A 20,352-nucleotide genomic window follows, 5' to 3' on the forward strand; every position below is an offset into this window, starting at 1 on the left:
CCTTCTTTCTTACTCTCTCTACATTACGCTTTCCTTCCACCCTCCATTGCTCTCACTGTCACGCACACTCTCTCCCTCTATCTCCCCTTCTCTCTCGCTCTGAATTTCACCCCTCCATTGCAGATATTGTTGTGATAAGGAAAACGCGAAGACATTTTCAAGCGCGCTGATTGATCTATCATCCGGCAATCGGTGCGCCTGTGACGAACTTTGCCGCGACGCGCAGTACGCATGCGCTTAGGTATATGTACGTTGCATCTCCGAAATTCAGTTCGCTGCAAGCGATGCACGTAGTAATGCGGTCCAAGGGAAAAGCCAGGAAATTCGAGCAGAGTAAGTCGTATTTTCATGCGTTTTTAGCATCTAAGTGTTCATTTGTGCTTCGCGAATAAGACTGTTTGTTCCATGGTCAACGTCTGTTACAGCTTTTGTCCATGAATAAAGTTAACCAGTTGAATTTGGTAGGAAACAAATCGTGCGATTCGATGCGTTTCGTTGCGTTGCCTTTCTTGTATTTACTGAACATACATGTTGTCAATTCGCGTACAAGTAGAGGTGCACACGTATCACAACGACGTAGAAGTAACGACAGTGCTGTACGTAGAGCTTGCTAGGAAATCTCGGTTTCATACGCATCCAGTAGCTTCGATATAGGTTATAAAGGTTCATGTGGCGGCTGTTGTTCACCGTGTCTACGCTAATCGTGTCGTTTATCGGCACTCCATTTTATCGCCAAAATTCACCTTTGCCAATAAATAAGTCGTTGGAATAAGCTGGTCCATTTAGTGTAATTTAATTACTTGTGGTTGTAACTTGGCTAAGTGATTAATTAATAGGAGTAATAGAATAGGTTGATGGTATGACGTAATTCCCCTTTCTGTGTTGTTAGAGACTGCTCTATATAGTTAAAACTTGCAATAGTATTGTATCTTTCAATGACAGTGAGGGTAGCGAGGTAACTGCATTCGTCGGTCTGTACGTGCTGTCGCAACACATGTATACACTCGCGCACGCACGTACGCACGTACGCATGTGCTGTATTTTATTCACCACACTCACATTTTGTGAAATTGTGAGTGGCGCGAGAGAAGTCCTATTTTGTATTTGATACAATTCGAGTCCCATAAATATTCGCTTCATTGCCTCTACGCTGTAGTATTCTAAAGTGTGACGTGAATTACCATTGAATAATTTATGTATGAAACATAATTATGACATTTTCAAGCAGCAGTGCGAATACATGTCTGGGTCGCGACACGTTATAGCGTCAGCAGGGTGACATCTGTCACATATGGGCGCATCAGCACTGAGCATGGCCAACGACATGGATCGTAGCGTGCGATAATTACCTGGCGATATTGAAATTGTCAATAGCATTGGCAATTTGTAACATTTGGGTGCATGCAGTGTGTTCAACTGCGAAGTCAGTCAAGCACCATTGTTCCTTTACACTTTTTTTTGCTTTTTGGTAGGCTATGACATTTTATGTGCAGAACAAACCGTGTAATAAATACAAAATTAAGTGAGTGGTGTATTATAACTGAGCTTATCTTTGCCACATGCATTTATAATAAATCAGCTTTACAGCCAATGAGCGCTACATGTGCGCATTACAAATCCATAGACACGAGTACATGTATATTTTATACGCACATGCATTTGCATATATAGGCACGGTTTCTAAGGATCAACCAAACTGAGTTAGTGGGGGTAGCATGTAAAAATGCATAAATCTTACGCAGGATGAGTGTAACACATTCGTAAGGTATTGAATAATAATAACTAAAAACGAATGTAGTTATTACAAGGATAACAATAATTATCGTAATTAAATAAATAAACGGGTACTGCCATCCCACTAATATTGATTTGAGAGCGAAATATATAGCAATTGCCTAGAAAACTGCTGAAAATGTATTGATTGCGTAACATTACATAACATTTATCCCTTTTCTTGTAATATACACAGGACTTTGAAATAATACCGTTGATCATACTTGTTACAGAAATATAGGTGTCTGTGGTGGTCGTGGAAAAGGGTTGTAATTTGAGAGTAAATTGGGTTTTATGGAATATAAACTGTTCATTATTTATCAAAATATAATAAAAGTACATGTCATAAAGAGATAAAGTAATAAAAAGGAAATTCCTAGCTGATGTCAGGTAGTGCCTGATGGCATGCCCTGAATTGGTTACTAGTTGTAATATTAGAATAGGATGTTGGGCTTTTCAGCCAATTTATTAGCCACACATGAGAATCTGTTATAAAAAATATAGTTCATTTCATCAATGCAGATACAGAAATATAAACCATATACATAAGCTAGGGTACACCAAACACAAGCAGAAAGCTGAAAGTGCCAAAACAATGCAAAGTTTGAAAAAATCCGAAGTTGAAAGAATATTTTAGCGGGATCCTTTTATGTACGGAGAAACATTTCTTTTTCAGTAATTATCTAACTTTGCATATAAATCCAAATATGGTAACCACTGAATTTTAATAAATATGATATTATGAAATATATCGTGAAGTTAATATACATGTAGTTTTATGGTAGGATGTTGGCTGCTTAACATTCTTTTTAGAAAGTTGCCCAGGGTATATTGTGTATCAAGGCATGAAACATGTGTTTTTTAAATTCTGTAGTGAAAATTCAAGATAGACGGTACATCGCTTGAGTTGTATATTGAAATGAAATGAATTGAGTTGTATATCGAGTTGTATTTCACGTGTAAAATCTGCTCATGCAATGACGTGGCCATGCAGACGTAGATGCAGATACACGTGACAATTTTTGGCAGAGTAACCCTGACCAGTTGCATTCAACAAAGGCTGTAGTTGGGCATATCCTGCTAACTATAACTGTTTGTTTAAAAAGCGTTTTCCACCGAGTCGCTAAGCTAGGAGTAAAGTTCCGGTTTTCGTGGGTATTAGATGAAGAGGCAAGCCGTCTTCGGAAGCTGTCCTAGCTGACAGGTATCTTGGTAGCCAGGTGCAAGCAACTGCCAGCCAGCCGGCAACTGTCGACCGGCCATTTCTGTCCCACTTTTACATCTCCCTTTGTGAGGCGATATTCAATCCCCGTCGGGCGATATAGGCAAATCATGGCCCTATTTACAGTACAAAAGGGTTAAACAGTGGGAGCTTTCACGCTGTATTACCACTGCCACACTTCGGCTGGGTTCTCCATTGATGTGATGTCATGACGGTAAAATTATACGTGGCGTTATCGCCTGCCGTTTGCTACTCTCTGAACACGTGCGGATCTGCTCTGCTGTCTAGAAGCATTCACGAATCAAGGGTCAGTGAAATAATTTAAATGTGAAAGCTGATATTCCACGGCATCGCTCATGATTGGTCAGTGATTCTGAAGAAATCGGTAATTCAAAGCACCTGGCATTTGACTGGGGGTTTTTCTTTTGTGCGTTCTTTGATAAAAGCTTACTATTGTCAGACCAACAAGGCCGTGAAACACCTGCATACGATATTTGACGCGCTGGAAAGTAGGGAAAGCACGATTTACAGAATACAGAGGTTTTACGGAATTTTTGGCAGAACAGTAATAATACAAATTTTATTTAGATTAACATTAATAAGGTTAATTGGTGATAAGATTAGAAAATTATGTTACCATAAAGACACAGATATATTATTATGTAATATTCAAGCCTTGACTGATTACACATATTTTATTGCTATCGTGTATAGTAGTTCGGTCGGTACCAGTTTAAAATTAAAATTTGCATCACGATAATTAATTGAGGCTAATTGAAGTCAATCAACAGGTTGATGTGAGACTATGGTTCACGCAGCCTGTTCGTGCTAAGCAGTAGCTTTGTAAGTGAGCGTACTTGTGACTTATGCTTGTTAGCTCTTCCCAATTGTGGACGCCAGCTAGGACAAAGAGGCAGCTAATTGGTAGGTAAGCTGCAGGGATGCTGGTCTGAACACTTATTATTAGGGTGGATAGAGTGACGTGACATGCGGCATTTATGAATGGGTAGTGCCCTGTCTGCAACCAGAAATAGATTCGGAGCAATGATTCGTTATATATTTCCAGTGACTAAACGCGGAACTCAATTATGGCACACTTCTGAATGACGTATACTCTCTTATCTGCGTATTCTCTTAAAATAAACTAATTAGTCCTTAACCCGTCACGGTTTTGGTGTGTGTGTGTGTGTGTGTGTGTGTGTGTGTGCGTGCGTGCGTGCGTGCGTGCGTGCGTGCGTGCGTGCGTGCGTGCTTGTGGCGGTGCGTGGCGTGCGTGTGCGCTGCGCAGTGGGCGTAACGGGTGCGTCGTCGTGAGCGCCTGAGTGTTGTTAAATTACTGCCTCGTGCGGGTTTTATCGCACCTAGGTAAACATGGCGATCAGTGGCTACCAGTGTAACTATTAAGCACATGTCCTTTAAGAAGTTCACGGCTGTTTAGGTCTCTATGCGAGTCTATTCTAATCGTCATCACACTAACACGGAATGAGGTTTTGCTTAAGAAGACCAATATCGAGCGCAGGCTTGTGCTTATTGACGCGTTAGTGCCTTGTTGGCCGAGTAGCCGGGGAGATGACCGCGCGCGATGACCAGGGTCAGCCGGGGCGCCGCCTGCCGCGTGGAAGCCGGCCTCATTCTCCTACGGCTTCATCGAATCACATGTCCCCCAATGATTAGACTGTACACAACTTTTTCTCCGCTCGCTAATGAGGCGCATATTTTCAAAACAACCATTAGGGTATCTGTTGTAAATGTTTACTTTCTTCTGCTGTAGTGGAGACCAGGCAGGCATTCACTCTATACTGTCGCTGGGTTAAATTACGGCGCCGGCCAAGGGAAAACAGCCAGGGCGGCTCTGGCGTGGACGCCCGGTAAAACACTCGGTTCTGATTGGGATGCTTTCATGATATTTGAGCGTCCGCTTCCTTTCGTATCATCCTCATCTTAGACCGCACCAGTCTGCAGTCGTTCGTTAGCGTCAACGCGCCGTGCTGCGTAGGCGCACATGCATGCATGCAACACCGCACGTGATAGCGGCCGTATAGGCAGTTGACTGAGCTGCATGAGTGCATGGACAGACAACGCTTATGTGTGCAACCGAATGTGTTTGCTCATGGATTTTCTTGATATCGCATTGAATTAGAGCAGAGACACGCGAGACAGGTAATGTATGATGGCAGCTACTAGGTAATTGGTAGAAATAAGTATCGATATATATATATATATATATATATATATATATATATATATATATATATATTGGTAGATTTTGTCGTACTGGCATGCTGATGCATTGATTACGTTATTCTACATTAATAACATGTCGATGTATTAATGTACATCAAGCTCCAAAACATGCGCATATGCGTTTAACAGCTGAGGTTTATAAGAATGCAGCAGAATACTCACTAGTGTCATGTTTAAGATAAGATGCCCTTCAAGATTGCACGCTTTTTGCGTGCGTGTTTGAATCTGACATCTGGGAGGACCCAAATATTCCATGAGAAAAAAAACTGCGTAGCAATTGCCCAACTGAAGGAAAGTCAACATTTAGTGTCTTACGAAAATAAGCAGTGGTTAATTCACAATGTTTTCCTTTCATGTGTAAACAGCTCATCAGGGAATTTGAGTAAATTTAACATCTACCCATATCATCAACAGTCCTGCTTTTGTTTGAATTCCAGTCTATAATCGCGTGTTGCAATTTTTTTCGGGGGACAGTAAATTCCACAGCTGACATGCTAAAACTCTGTAACGAAGATAGCTTCGAGTATGTACGGGCAATTTTATTGAGACCATCTCTATATTAGAAAACACGTGTAATACATGTTAATGCGCAGCGAGCTTCTTTATGCATGTGTATCAATCTGGTATGATTTATATTATTTTTTAATTGTCAATTTTTTAATAAATTATTTTTTATTGTAGATTATTTATGGTAGTGTTGTTAATATTGGAACTAATCCCAATTAAGAAACCTACAATAAAAAATAATTTATATATATATATATCAGGAGTAGATAAAGGGAATCCCTTTATCTACTCCTGATATATATATACATATATACATCAATAGTTGAAAACTATAGGTTAAAGCTACACTATGCGCATCTACACGCTAATTTCTCCAGTACTAGACTAGCAAATACTAGTCTTCGTGGCATGCAGAATCATCCAACTTTATGACAAAATAAACTCTAGTTCTTCCCATTTCACTGCGCGTTGTTTTATAAAAGGCATTTGAAAATACCTCTAATGTTGTTCAAATTCTCCGATGTTGTTGACAGTTTCGCGTTGCTCTCCCAAGCAACCGTGCAGCGGTGCTGCGGTACAGCGGTACGGGTGTGGCAAAGATAAAAACATGTGACGTCACCTAACCGCTTCGAGGCTAAATTGTTTGGCAAACAAGTCGGCGTTGGCGCCAGATTACCAGATTTCGCACCTCTTTCTTGTGGGTTTTAAGCAAACGCGCAGTGAAACGGGAGGAACTAGAGTTTATTTTGCCATAAGGTAGTGTGATTATGCATGACACGAAGTATTTGCTAGTCTAGTACTGGAGAAATTAGCGTTTGAATGCGCATTGTGCGGCTTTAAATACATGTTTACATTAACTAAAGGCTTCATTGTTATGTGTGATTACCTGATTCTACTCCGAGATGTTGGATGCCCAATGTGTCTGCTCGTGGGCGGCTGTGACGTAAACATTGGCAGGTAATTATTGTTCTACTTAACGAGAGATGTTTTCGAAAAATTAGCACCAGTTAATCTCCTATCTACATATATGTATTTCCTTGCAAGTGTAAACATTTGTGAAATAGTATACGGCTCAATTCAACACGGTCACGATCAATTTCCAGATTTTGCGTGTCATCAGAAAACCTGGTCCTCTTTTATTTTGTTACTGTTTTCGATGACACCGTGTCGGCAGGGAGCTGTTGTGGAAGCTAAGCAGAACCTGCTGGTCTCACGCGATACGCATCTCACCAGATGAGATTCCAGTAGCATTTACTAACCTTCCTCCTTATCGGATCGAGAAGGAAACGCCGTTATAAGAAAACATAAATTTTTCAGTTAATTGCGTGCCAAGAGAAATTTATTCTCCTGACAGAGAGTCCCTTTTCTGAGCTGTTAATTTTTGTTGTATATATAAGCACCTATTTATAGAAGATTCGACTGTCTCGCTTTGTATCTTTCTCTCTTTCTTCTGTGTAAGAGGTGTGCACGTCTTAAGGAGTCTCTGGGGGCACCTGGAAGGGACGTGTCTGGCGCACAGATACGAACATACGGGCACCTTTGCTTTTTTAAGGCGTTTCTGGCGCCACAGGTCAGACTCTGGCAATTTATCTTGTTTTCTTGATCCTGTGCCTCAGTGTTGGGTAAACAGTGTGCAAACACAAAGCAGGCTAGGGTTGAGGCTAATGAGCTAGCCTGTCTGACATGTGATTTGACTTGGATGAGCATGTAGGTCTGTGCACACATATTAGTTTCAGATGGCGATCAATGTCAAAACTCTGCCCACCAAATCCTGCCTCCTCCCATCTCTCTGGTATGAATACATGCTTGCTGGAGGAGGATTGCTATATACGCAGCTGCAATGATAGTGTACGTCTAGGATAGATTTGATACGTATAACATAGCTAGCAAAAAAATATCTCAAGTCCAGGATAAACGTGTAAGTTGCACTCCCACGTCGATGTCAAAATGAGAAATTAAAGAGAAATTTGATAATTATTATTATGTTTCTCTTATACAAATGCTTCTGGTATTTTCTGTAATGGTATATACAATTAAGTTCCTTTTATAGCCTTATATATTTACCAGTTAGAAAACGTAGTACTGAAAATATATGCTCTTCATAATATTATAATTTTGTTGTTGTTGTAATAATATGCGTTATTAAAATACCGAATAATATTTTATGTATAGCTGTGTACTCTACGGGTGGTCCTCAATATGCTGTTAATATCAGGCCGCTTTTGATATGTGATATTTGTCAATTACTTCGCGGCTGTATGAACTAATAAATTGACTTGTTGGGATATAATTTAATTAAGTAAGAGTGATTACAGAGTACGCTTCGTTTACCCGCTATAGGAGCCTCTGCTTTCTGGAAAGGCAAACCAAACATAATACTTCCTCATCGTATGCATTTGACACGAAAATACGCTGATTACATTTTCTGATTGCACTTCTCTTACCGCATCAAGTAAAATGGTTATTTGGAGTAGTTACTCGATCATACAGCGCTTATATGCTTACACTGACCCCACGAAGAACGCAAACGTGCTTGGAAGACGGATAATGAGAAACAGCGATACCGTGGTGTTGCCGTAGTGAGAGCAGAGTTCACTGATTACAAAACATCTGTCACTGCAAGACAGTGCGCAAAAATACATTTCTGCCATTCAGTTTAGACACGCAAACATAAACGAACTCTTCCACAAATATTTCCTGAAAAAACATCCCGCATCTCCGCAGGACCCTTCCGGAAAACACAGCCTAAATAATCACAGAGTTTCGTCGCCCCATCCCAGTGTAAACTATCACGCTAATATAGTTCCCAATTTCGCCTGCTGTGGTGATCCGTGTCGCATCCTGGCTGGCTGTGGGATATTTCGGGATAGTCCGGGGCAATCTAGCAAAACAAATCTGAGAATCGGTGTATAAACAAAATTTTTACCAGGAGATATTTGGCAGGATAATTAGTGGTTGTGCTTGTTGGCGTGGAGACAGCTGGTGGGCCGAGGAGTTGGCTGAGATGGCTTCTTGTAAGCCGGGCTTTGGTGTGGGTGCGGAGCACGGGAAGATATCATACTTGGGTTGTTAGTCACAGTGTCGTAATTGGGCGCATTTAACACAAAGAGGAAGCTGCGAAGCTGCGACTCCAAACAGGCTACAGTCCACCCGAGTGCCGAGTGCACTTGCATTCACCCTGCTCATGCTGTAGATGTAACTGGCACAGTACGTAATCACAAGTAGCCTTGTGTTTTCTACAAGCAAAGGTTACTCTCCCGTGATCGTGTCTGTACTAGTTGGCCGGGCTTGGCTGATAGCCATCTGGCTAGCGCTCTGCAGTCGGCGTTCCATTGGTTTCCGGTGACCTGCACTTAAAGTTGTTTAATAGCATAGTGCATGATCCACCGATCATGAAACCCTAAGCGCAGCGACCCGTGAGAGCTATCTGCTCATCAGCCGCACTGCATTCAGCTGGCTCGTAATGCAGGCACTTAAGTTGTTAGTAAAACATGCCATCAACGTCTTATCTGCCTTGTTAGCAAGTGTAGCTGAGCCGAGCGAACAGATTGCGTTTCCACTGCGAGGACTTATGGGGATCACATGGTAAACTGCACGAGTGGATTGGGCATCTCCGAGTGAACGTATCCTATCACTGGTTTGCAGTCTCCTCGGCACCAGCGATCTATGTAGTAGTAGTACTGTTCTGGCTAATATTGAAGCAGAATAGAAATAAGAACGACGTGACAAAAATAGCGTGACAAAAATAGTGGTCCAAACCTTAGGTTTTTGAGTATAAATTATGTGTCAATTGCTGTTTTATTGATTGCTTAAAACTGCTGCTTGAAATATTGTGTATGTAAAAATGAAAATTGAGAGATCCTTTAAACCCAATCACTCTGATTAAAGGGAATAATAACTTGTGTATATTTTTTTGCGTGAATATTTAGCAAGAGCTTTGTTTAATGCTAATCATATATACGATTTCGAATAGCTAAGCGGTTGCATTTAAAAAATAGCATTTTAGTTATATATTGCGAATAACACTTTACGTCAAGGTATTCCGCTGAATTTTCCTGACATTTATTTTTGCGTTGACAAACCGATTCAGTCGAAATATTTGTCGAGGTAACCTATTTAGAATGTCTGACGACCAAAACGGAGAAAAATGATGCATGGCATTTCCATAACAATGCGTGCCCGCTCATAATTCCAAACAGCAAGCAATTCAGAATCCCACACGGTATATATCATTCTAATACATTCCGTCATGCCATTGCAAGTCAGGCCGTGCGATTCATACGGCGTCATCTAAAGCACATTGTCCATGCTGTAAGCATAAGTACCCGATCGCCAGTACGCTTCAGATGTAAATTCTCGGGGACTGTGCGATGCGTGGACAATATGGCCACATGCAGGTGTTCGACGAGAGTGGCTTTTGTGATTTTCGCACGTTGGTCGGGCCACCATGACGCTCTGCTCACGGTCGATCCTTTTCTTCCCGCCACGGCCGCCCCCGCGTTGACGAAGAGCCGTTGTGAGATTTGAGCCGTTTAAAAATAACACGAGAATTTCGTCTGCTTTAACCTCTTTGGCTGTAAATTCGATTTGCTCGTTTGCTTTCTTCTGTTTGTTTTCGCGTGACGATGATGAATATTTATGTTCTAGACGTCATGAACTTAACGCGTACCGGCGTGCCAAAGTACATTTGACTATATAGTTTGATGGGCGCGTCTCGCATATTGTATTCGCACACATCTGCAAACAACGCATGCCCACAATTTAGAAGAGCCAATAAACATGAGCGTGCCTGATGGAAGAACGGAGATCAATGCAACGCTCGGGACTGAGTGACTTGCTATCTACAAGAGTATCAACTGGTATTACATGTTGGAGAGTGGCTATATTTACTCAGCAGAGCTTGGGCCTGTAGTCAGATGCGTGTTTAATCTGTTGAGCCACCCTCGGCGACCATCAGCTGCTGTTTGACTTAGATAAAGAGAATCTGCTACCGTTGCAAACATCTGCCAGCAAATGTACCCGCAAATCAGATTGGCCAACCGCAGGTTCCTCTTGGAGAATAAATGGGAATAGTAGGTGATAATTCACATCGTTTGTGCAAAAAAAAACCGTTGAGAGATTCTATTTAAAACGTTGTTTATCCATATATTCAATCAAAAACGTTACGTTGCCTCTCAGCCGTTTGCGTTAGGTCTGTAGGTGGCGCTGTAGGTTATTGTTATAATGTTACATTAACATGCATTACATCATGACGATATTCAGTTATAGTTAAAAAAGAGAATAATCCGAAATTTAGTTTTACACAAGCGCTTTCATCTTTGTAGAATCTTCTGGTCATATATATATATATATATACCTTCACCGTTGAGGTACTACTACTTAACATGTTTCCCCCAACTAGTACCTCCCTGATAATAATACAGCCTAACAAATCGGGCCAATATGGTCAGACACTTGTACACAATAGCTAGTCCATCTTTGGTCCTGTACAGCTGCCGGTTGACTACACATATGTGCGCCATGTTCGCGTTACTAACGAACCTCTGCGTCTCTATAGCCGGCTAAAAGGATTGACCACAGATGAACTTTGGTGAATTCGTTCTATTATTCGCAGAGAACGTGAGCGGAATCGGGCCGCCATTGACGATGTGCAGCACACCGCGCGCGCGCCCAATGCCCCTCGGGACAGATTTAACGCCGCGATTGTTTGATGCGGCGCTACATTTTAAATGTGATTGTGTGCTGATTTCCTCTCCGGCTCGCGCTGTCGCTGCGTCGCCGAACAATGCTGAAACTCTATGCTGCGCAGAGGCTGAGTCTTGAACCTTGTAAGTCGCGGCGACGTTCCCACGCCGGCATGCCATCTATTGCTCGGCAGTGGCAGAGATTGAATGCGACTCTCGGAAAAAATCGACTAAACCAGTCGGTTTTTCCATCCCGCGTCTGTTTCTACGCGATAGTCTATACGATATGTGTATATATATATATATATATATATATATATATATATATACGCGTACGTGTCTGTAAGCGTGTTGTTAACACACGTCATGGAGTGTGCCTCGAGCGCTTTCGATTACAGCTTGTCACTATCAGGCGGTATGCCACCCACTGACCACCGCGTGCAGGTGTGATGAGTACAATGGTTGGACACATGGCCCGCTAGCTGGACAAATGAACACTAATTGAAATCAGATTAGTGCTTAGGAGATGCGGCTGTCATTACTGACCAACTGACACTAGTTGGGGTCATTCTAGCGACAGTTGCCTGTAATTACCGATGCGTGATGATTGCGCCGGCTGCGATCGAAGATTCATGCATGTCATGATTCGATTCATTACGAGATGATAATGTTTAGATAACAAAGAAACGGTATTTTACGATTGTTTCATGTTGTAACTTGTAGTGTCTTCTAGTACTTGCTCTGCAGTCCGGTGAAATTATGCTTAAATTCCCTCGCCGCTCTACCAACTCCCTTAGCTTTCTGTCACTCTCCCTTATACCATACCCTCTATTCACCACATGGTGATGAGCGTCGCTAGCTAGCTCGCTCTGGCTCTCACACACTATACAGTATGTCACTCGTGTGACTCCTACCTTTCTCAACCCACCATTACGCATCAACGTGCTTTGTATTATATTGCATTTCGGCCATTATCGCATGTCGTGCGAGGACAGCCGTGTGACCGCGCCTACCATCCGCACCAGCTCAGATTGGAAGCAGTGAAACGCGCAGTAAGTGCATCAACGTTGTTCGAAATGAATATTTTATGGCGCCTTTATTGTGGCCGTTCGCCGGCACGCAACGGCAATCAGGCGGGCTCATAATAAAAACATATTTCACTCATTAGCATCATTAGGCCTCTACCGGACGCCTGTCTGCGTCCAATCTCCATGTTTGCCCATGCCGTAATCACCGCTGAGCTGTCAACGTGCGTGCTCGCACGACATTAGGACATCTCGGCGATTTTTCGGGCAGGTATTGTCCGCCGGCGGGCAAGGTTTCGCGTGTCGATTATTTTTTCGGCGCACGGCAGAGGTGTTCTCGTAGCGTGTTTGTTTTCGCGTTTCCATTGTCTCGGGGGAGTGGTGATGGCACGTGTCTGACAATTGCTCAAAACGGCGGTGCAATTTCGAGGGAAATCACAGAGTGCCGAGAACAATAGCGGCGACCCTCGGCGGAGGCCGGAGAAGCGACGAGAACTCCACATGATACACCAGGCGGGCCTTTGTCATGTATCACGTACGAGCTGGTGGGAGCTGGAAAGGAGTGGGTTAATTCCAATTCAGTGCGGACTATACGCGCCCTTCAGTGTATTTTTTTAAAGCCGCATATTGGAAGAGTTTTTATGTGTGGAGTGCTACCTGGAGCAATTAGTCTCAACTACGCTCACGTGTCTTTATCATGGTCTCCATCCGTTCCATTAAGGTCGCTGTGAGCATTGTCATTGTTGTTGTCGGCGTCGTAGTGTAGTGTGTTATTGCCCCACCGCCATTATCATCTTTATCGTTGTCATCAGAGACTGACGCTGCCATCATGCGGTGATACATGTCACACGATCTACTGCAATTCGCACTTTGCTTGTGCTTTTATGGCATCGCCGTTATTTATGTGAAGTGTATTCACTGATAATGTTTCACACGCATTGCTTGTTTTTTATTATCATTAGCGACGAGTATTAACAACGAATAGAAAAATGGAAAATATCTAACAAAATAGTAATTTTCAGTTCCGATGAAACATCTTCATCGATTAAGTATCGTTTCCTCCAGCATACAATGTTGTATACGTTTGTCAGTCATGCACTTATGTATTTTCTTGCTTAACTCTAGAGCATCAATTTTAATGTGAATATTTTGGCGCTATAGTATATACTACTAAGCTAGCTTTGATTTCCAACTGCATATGGTAGCGTGGCTTCACACAGTCTGTTTCAGCCATCATTATAACTAACTGCACGTCTGGGTCTCTTAAGGCATCCATCCGATCATCTCGCGAGGAAATTATCCCGCTCATTTCCTGTGTCGCGTTATCTCTTCACAGCAACCAGCGGAGCACTGAACCGAATAGCTGCTGCTTCTGAGTCGCGGCTAGTATATCTTATTACGCTCACGGCTTCACTTGGCATTTCCTTCGTCTTAACTTCAGAAGTGGCGTTTACGTTACACGTGGGCACATTTGCGTTCCGCGGGTTCGATCTATCATCCACTTAGCTTTCCCGAGACGATAGATTTTGTTTTCCTCCTCGCTCGTCTTTCCCCCCGCGCTGAATGTGGCTGATGGTCTGTCCAGGAAATTGTAGAAGCCGTTTCCCTCCATGACAGTCATTATCAACTGGCGTCAGGGAATCCTACTGAATAGGTCATTAGAGTCGTACCAAATCATTAACCAGGAAAGGGTCTCCGCGTCTGAGTCCCAGTCTATATATATATATATATATATATATATCGAGTTTCCCACCCACAGTGCTGCATAACTAGACCTAGGCAACGAGTGGTCAGGTGTGGAAGAAGCGCACGCAGCACGAGTGGATTACATGCTGTGTCTTCAGTGGCGCCTGTGCGGTGCCTCGACGTACAGGTAGGTTGCGTATTCGATTTTACAAGCGTGTACACTTGTGGTCAATTTGCGCATGCGCAGGTCTGTCGTATTAGTCTTGCAGTACGTAGCTGGACACAGCCGGGGCATTTCCTGATCATACATTTGCTTCTATAAGCTACCAGTGTCAGTATCTTAGGAACAAGGATTTGCAGAGCTGATGTAAGAGATTCACATTCATAACTGCCAGTTCATTCGATAGAGATTCATACCAGTGTCAAAATTGAGTCCATTTCTCATGAAGCGTGGCATCATAAATTGCATATATTTGTACGTGTCCCCTGTAAAATGTCAATTAGAGAAATCATATAAGAAAAAGGATCTGTGTATATCGTATATACTTTTTAAGGGACACGAGTTTATGCGTGCCGTTGAGATATCACCCCGAAGTTACGTTTTGCTGAATTTTCGTAAAGATTAAAAAAACTCAGATTCGTTATGAATTAGGACAACCTATGACAATTGATTTATGTTAAACCGTTATTATCTTTAATTACTGTGGGCTGGCGATGATTTATTGCTCGCGCACTCTGTTATCATCATGCCATATTTTATCTGCTGTGAATGTCACAATGAAAGGAGGTGTAATTATCAGGAACTAATGATTTTGCAAGAGTTGTTAGCGGTGTCTTGTATTAAAGATTCATAATCGTGAGAATGCTGTTATCATGTCATCTATCATGTTTTATTCGCGATTACATCAATTTTACAGGGAAGACCGCATGGTGCTGTGCTAACAACTTCCTCTCTGTAGACAATTTTACGAACCGGCAATTCGAGGTTGCTGTATGCTTGATTATAGGATCAAATATCCCAATTTTGCACCGGCAGTTAAATTGAGTGCAACTGTTGAAACCGCTGTGTAGGAAGACCCCACAATAATTAAAGTGACTAACGTTAGCAATGGAAAAAGCAGTGAGAGGTATATTGATCGACATGTCGTTATTTAATTAATTAATCAGTTGTTGATAGAAAGTGGTGTTTAAATGTACACCGACGCAATTTAAAAGATTTTGGTAGTAATATCGATATCCAAAATGAAATTGCAATATTATGTGGTAATATATTATATGTATATGCTTCCGCTTATGATATGGCTGTGGGGGGTAAGAGTGTGTTCTTTTGAGTGTGGAATATATCTATTGAGGGATTGTCATGTCACATGTTAATCAGCACATTCTGTTTGGAATAACGCAAAATGCTATGGGGGATTTGGCCCACGTGTGTATTAAGTATTGATAGTCTATATTTATTAGCTTTTAAGGTCATTAGTTTGGGACAACCATTTACTGTGATTCTTAGGACATGCTTGGTTTCTCATATCCCACTAACGTCACATTAATTACAGTAGTACGACAGCGATCCTTTGAGTAAGGACCATACGTTACGGCCACATGGGAACGTGTATACGAATAGAAGTGTATAGTTGTAGTTCCTTCTCATGGTAAGCGTGTAGGAATGTCCTAACGCCCTCCCCTTCCCCGAGTCCGACCAAAAATTGCTCTTGAGAATTTTATCCAGCCTTCTTTCGGCATGTAATTACAGTATTGTAGTGTAAGATCATTTGGAAGAGGTTGTGTAGCATTGTAGTGGACTCGATTGCAATACGCCCTTTAAAAGAGCTATTCTGGTTCGACTCGGCTGTTTATTTCCCATGTGTGTTTCATCATCAGGATGCTACTGTCAGTGTAAAGTCTACAATTTTCGCATCAAATGCATTGAACCCTGTACTTCTGCGCGATCGATGCAACGATAATTCGCCGTCGTTGACAGCTAGTCTTGCGGGGGCTTTTTTGTATCACCAGTAAGCGTATTGAACTCTTTCTTTATCGCCCTCCCCCTTCCCACATTTCCATGCTATCCTCCGTTTATCTGCGCCTGGCACCAAGTCGTGTTCGCTGATGTCATTAGGAGGCCTTTCAAGTTTCGGCAGGCAATTATCAGACAATATTGGCAGCCGAGTGGCGTCATCTCTCCCTACAGGCATCATCAAAGTGTGAAGCCTTAAGAGGGACATCAGCCGACGTCAACACATGTATCAGATAGGCTGGATATTCCCTGAAACCAATTACGAGTCATGGGAATCCTCTCAACGGAGGCTGCATCGCGTCAAAATGCGCACTGGAGAGGATATAGTTATAGGATAACTCCAGCAGATGCCATTTAGCCGAGGAAATGGAATTTTTGCATGAGATGACTTACAAAGACACTAAATCTAGTCAGCAATTACACAAATCGGGTTTCAATTTGTGGATTACCGGGGCCCTTCAGCTGCCGGCCTGGCAGGAATGCCGGCCTGATTTTCGCTCAGTTCTTCGTGTTTGATCCGCGCGTGTACGTAGAACGCCGGCGCGCCGAATGATTTTGCTCAAGAAAACACCTGTCCCATCGCAGGCAGTAAATTCCGTGTCTTACATGAATCATTATCTGATCATGAGATTGTTTATTAGGGAGAATGAACGGGCGGCGTGTTTCGAACGTGTTTATGTTGCCACGGTAATCCCCGCAGCCTTGCAGGAAGATTAATTAAGATGTGATCATGACTGGGCAGGTGCTGTGGCAATTGCTTTCTGCCACGGCAGCTATGGCATCATCATCAGCAGCAGCAGGCAGTTTATTGCGCGACGCACACGTTAGTGATGACTCATGCGCCAGCACCCTGTACGTTTGAAAATTGTCTAGCGGAGTTTTTATGCCTGCGAGTAAAAGGATGTGTGTCCGAAATATTTTCTCTCGTTCACCTGAGAGTGGCACCTTTTGAGAAACGCTAGATGGTATAGATTTATGAATCCGATATCGATTTAACTTGTGAGAAGAAAGGTGCCATCTCTGAATATATCCAGGTTAAGTAACGAACGTCTAGTTTCGCTATCAATGCTGTCTGGTATGTCTGTTGTGAAGAAAATGTTATTTCGGTTGGAGGATAGATGATATCAATAATATTGATTGCTTTATTGTATCATAGCCAAGTCTCCAGTAGAGAGACCACGGCTAGTCTACATTTAATGTTCATTTCCGACCTTTGGAAGACAACAGATATTTCTATCACCTAAATAGATTTTCAAGAGGTGGCGAGGAGTGGTGACGCTGATTATTAGGGGCGTCTGTCAGTAGCCCTGTTATACAATAGTAACACATTAAATTTAATAGTTACAAGAGATGACAAGTCGTTGTACAGGATTGGCAGGGTTTTCTGATAAAAGCTTTCCGCAGTTCTTATTCTTGGGCAGGATGTGCGTAGGAGTAGCTCTGCAAATCGCAACTCACTTTTTGCATATTAACATGCAAATCAAGATACGAGAATGTGCAGACTTGCAGCTCTTGAGCAAGCACTCCCGGTCTGGATATTTTTGCCTGGGACAGGCTTCGAGGGAGGCAACTTGTCAGGCGGTCTCATGACTAAATATAGCCACTCACTCCCGGTGGTGTTACCGCAGGTGAAGGTGTTATCAGTCCGTCTCACGTGAGCATGAACAAAGACGAGGCTGTCGCGCAGTTCAAGCAGTATAGGTAGGTAGACGTACGTTAGACGTAGAGTCACGGCGTGCGGATCTGCATGATAGATAGGGCTTGCGGCTGAAAAACATTGAGGTATTTCATGAACAAAAAAACGATGATTTCCGTGACGTAAATTTAAAAACACTGCAGCGCATGCGCGCTGTTGGTCAATTAACTCTGCGCTATTTTTTCATTTTTTTTCGTAATCCTCAGTCAGCTTGTTCCACACGCAGGAGTGCTTTTGTTCGATAATTCGAGTTTAGTTATCAAACTGCTACTGGAATAACTGTTTAATTTGAACATTACTTCATATAAGCCCGGCATCACGGCGCATTTAAAATATGTAGTAAAATCATTGGTTGCTAGTGGCGAGTCCCCCGCAAAGGTGTGAGAGTGTGACTCACGCTCTTTATTAATTGGCCATATAGCGGCTGTGTTTGCCGGACCTTACATAAGCCAGGAGCAGTGAACTTTGCTCTGCTCTGTAGAAATAGCTGGCCTATTCTTCTAGGCCTGCCTGAACCTGTGTTTGTGTACTGCTTTAGTTTGAATAACCGTGAATTGAGGAGAAGCAGTACACGTACGCGCCTTATATTGCGGGGCACCGATGGCATGACCCCTGATTTACAAGGTTTCACTATAGGCCACAGATAATAATCAGGAGTGGATAATAGAGAGTTTTATATCTATTATCTATTATATCTATTATATATTGAGAGAGATGATAATAGAGATAATAAAGAGAGAATAATAGAGATGATAATAGAGATAATAAAGAAAAGCGAGATAATAGAGAATAATACTTAGAAACTCTATTATCCACTCCTGATATAATGCACACGTTTAGTGAGAAAAACATGTACCTTATAGTAATTATAAAAGAGTAATACGAGTGTCTAAAACACAATGTGTTTTTTCGCTTCTTCGTGGGCAATGTTAGTAATAAATAGTTTCATCAAGGTAGTCGACCCTCTCAGCCGTAGCCGCAAATACATAGTTAAGGCGAATTTGACTTTTGGATTGTAGTATCTATAATAGCAATGCTGTAGATACTGAGGTGTTGATATGAATATATTTAATGTTAATTTAATAAATCTTATCGGCGTAATGGAAATCGTTTACACATTCTTTCATGACTGATTAGGATGTAGCGGAAATGCAACCCCTGTAGTTTTGGTATCGAGCGATATCAGTGAACATTTCATTAACGTACGCCTCCGTCGTTATGACGTAGAGCACAGCGAAAGTAATTTCGAAAGTTATAAAGGAAGTACGAGGAAGTTGCATATCTTTCTGAGTAGTTGAAATCACCAGGACGGAATTCCTCATCTCCGATGCAACTAGTGTCCTGCGTACGCTACCCGTTACCAAGCATATGGGAAGTTCAGACAGGAGTATGCAGCTGTCTTGCCAACGTGTTGGTCGCATACAAACAGTGTTTAGCATATCAAAGGCCTGATAGACTCCAAATGAGACAACAGGACATGCAGCCGGGTGGTTATTTGTCCATAAAATCGGGCAAGCAAACTGAAATAAATCCTTCTGTGAAAGCGAGTGCAAATATTTGTGGAATGCTAAAGTTAGAGCAATATTGGTGGCCGGCCCGCCTTATTCTTCTTTGGCGGTTGCCGGGGCTTGTTGATCAGTGTGTGTGGCGTAGGTAAGCACAGAGGCGGCAAAGGTTGTTTGGGGTTGACCTACAGGCACCGCTCTCCGTACAGAGCCGCCGCCACCGTTTACGTACGCACAAATCCGGAGAGATTTCGCATAGGTTGTTACAAAGTTAGAACTCACGGGATGAGGCTTTGAATGGGGTTGCATATCGATAGCTAATGCGTGGTCACTTGTTAAATATGCGGGCAGTCATGATTCTATTTATTATAAGTACAGACAGCGCGCGCGTTGGCGGATTCGTCGAGAAAACAAACTATTAACTGCATCGGTGTATATCACCAAAAACGGCCAGTTGAGATTTTGAGGTCAAATGTCTCCTGTTCTTGCTTATTGTGTGGGCAGACATCTCACACGTTGTTTTGCATTCACTCTACGTTCGCTGTAAACAGCATTAGCGAGCCAGCCAATCCAAGGTGACCGCATAGAGGTTTAATTGTTACGTCACTGGGTGTTACGTAACCACTAGTGCAACTATTAGTGGCCGGGTCGCTTATACTGCGCAAATACTACTCATGGGTAGGCAAGAGTGGGTTGCCAAACAAACATTCATTACGAAGATAATGAAAAACACAACAGCTGCCTTGTGGCGTAGAATCGCGTAAAATCACATTGCCTCACATATACGCAGACGCTGCCGGCTTTGTCTGCCCAAGCTGTTTACGACTGCCCACCGGGTCCTTGCTGCTTTATTATAGCCAATACTTCCACCGTTCAGAATGACTATTAGAAGGTGCGTGCGTGCGTGCGTGCGTGTGGGTGCCTGCGTGCGTGTATCTGTATCGCCGATGCTGTGCGCTCATTGTAGCAGTGTATACACAGCAAGGGTGCAGGCGG

At 42.6% G+C, this 20,352-nt stretch overlaps 1 protein-coding gene across 2 annotated transcripts in view; it reads left to right on the top strand.

The window, feature by feature from the left end:
- The first annotated feature begins 206 nt into the window (after positions 1-206).
- Positions 207-20,352, top strand: part of LOC106807492 (MDS1 and EVI1 complex locus protein EVI1-A-like) — a 90,034-nt gene continuing 69,888 nt past the window's right edge. For both annotated transcript variants that reach the window (XM_014809831.1, XM_014809847.1), the window contains exon 1: positions 207-333. In XM_014809831.1, the coding sequence (XP_014665317.1) occupies positions 246-333 (88 nt within the window). In that variant the 5' untranslated portion in view covers positions 207-245. The remainder of the gene's footprint in view (positions 334-20,352) is intronic.

This window comes from Priapulus caudatus, unplaced genomic scaffold, assembly GCF_000485595.1.
Source record: "Priapulus caudatus unplaced genomic scaffold, Priapulus_caudatus-5.0.1 Scaffold11, whole genome shotgun sequence".
In the NCBI taxonomy this organism is placed as follows: Eukaryota; Metazoa; Priapulida; class Priapulimorpha; order Priapulimorphida; family Priapulidae; genus Priapulus; species Priapulus caudatus.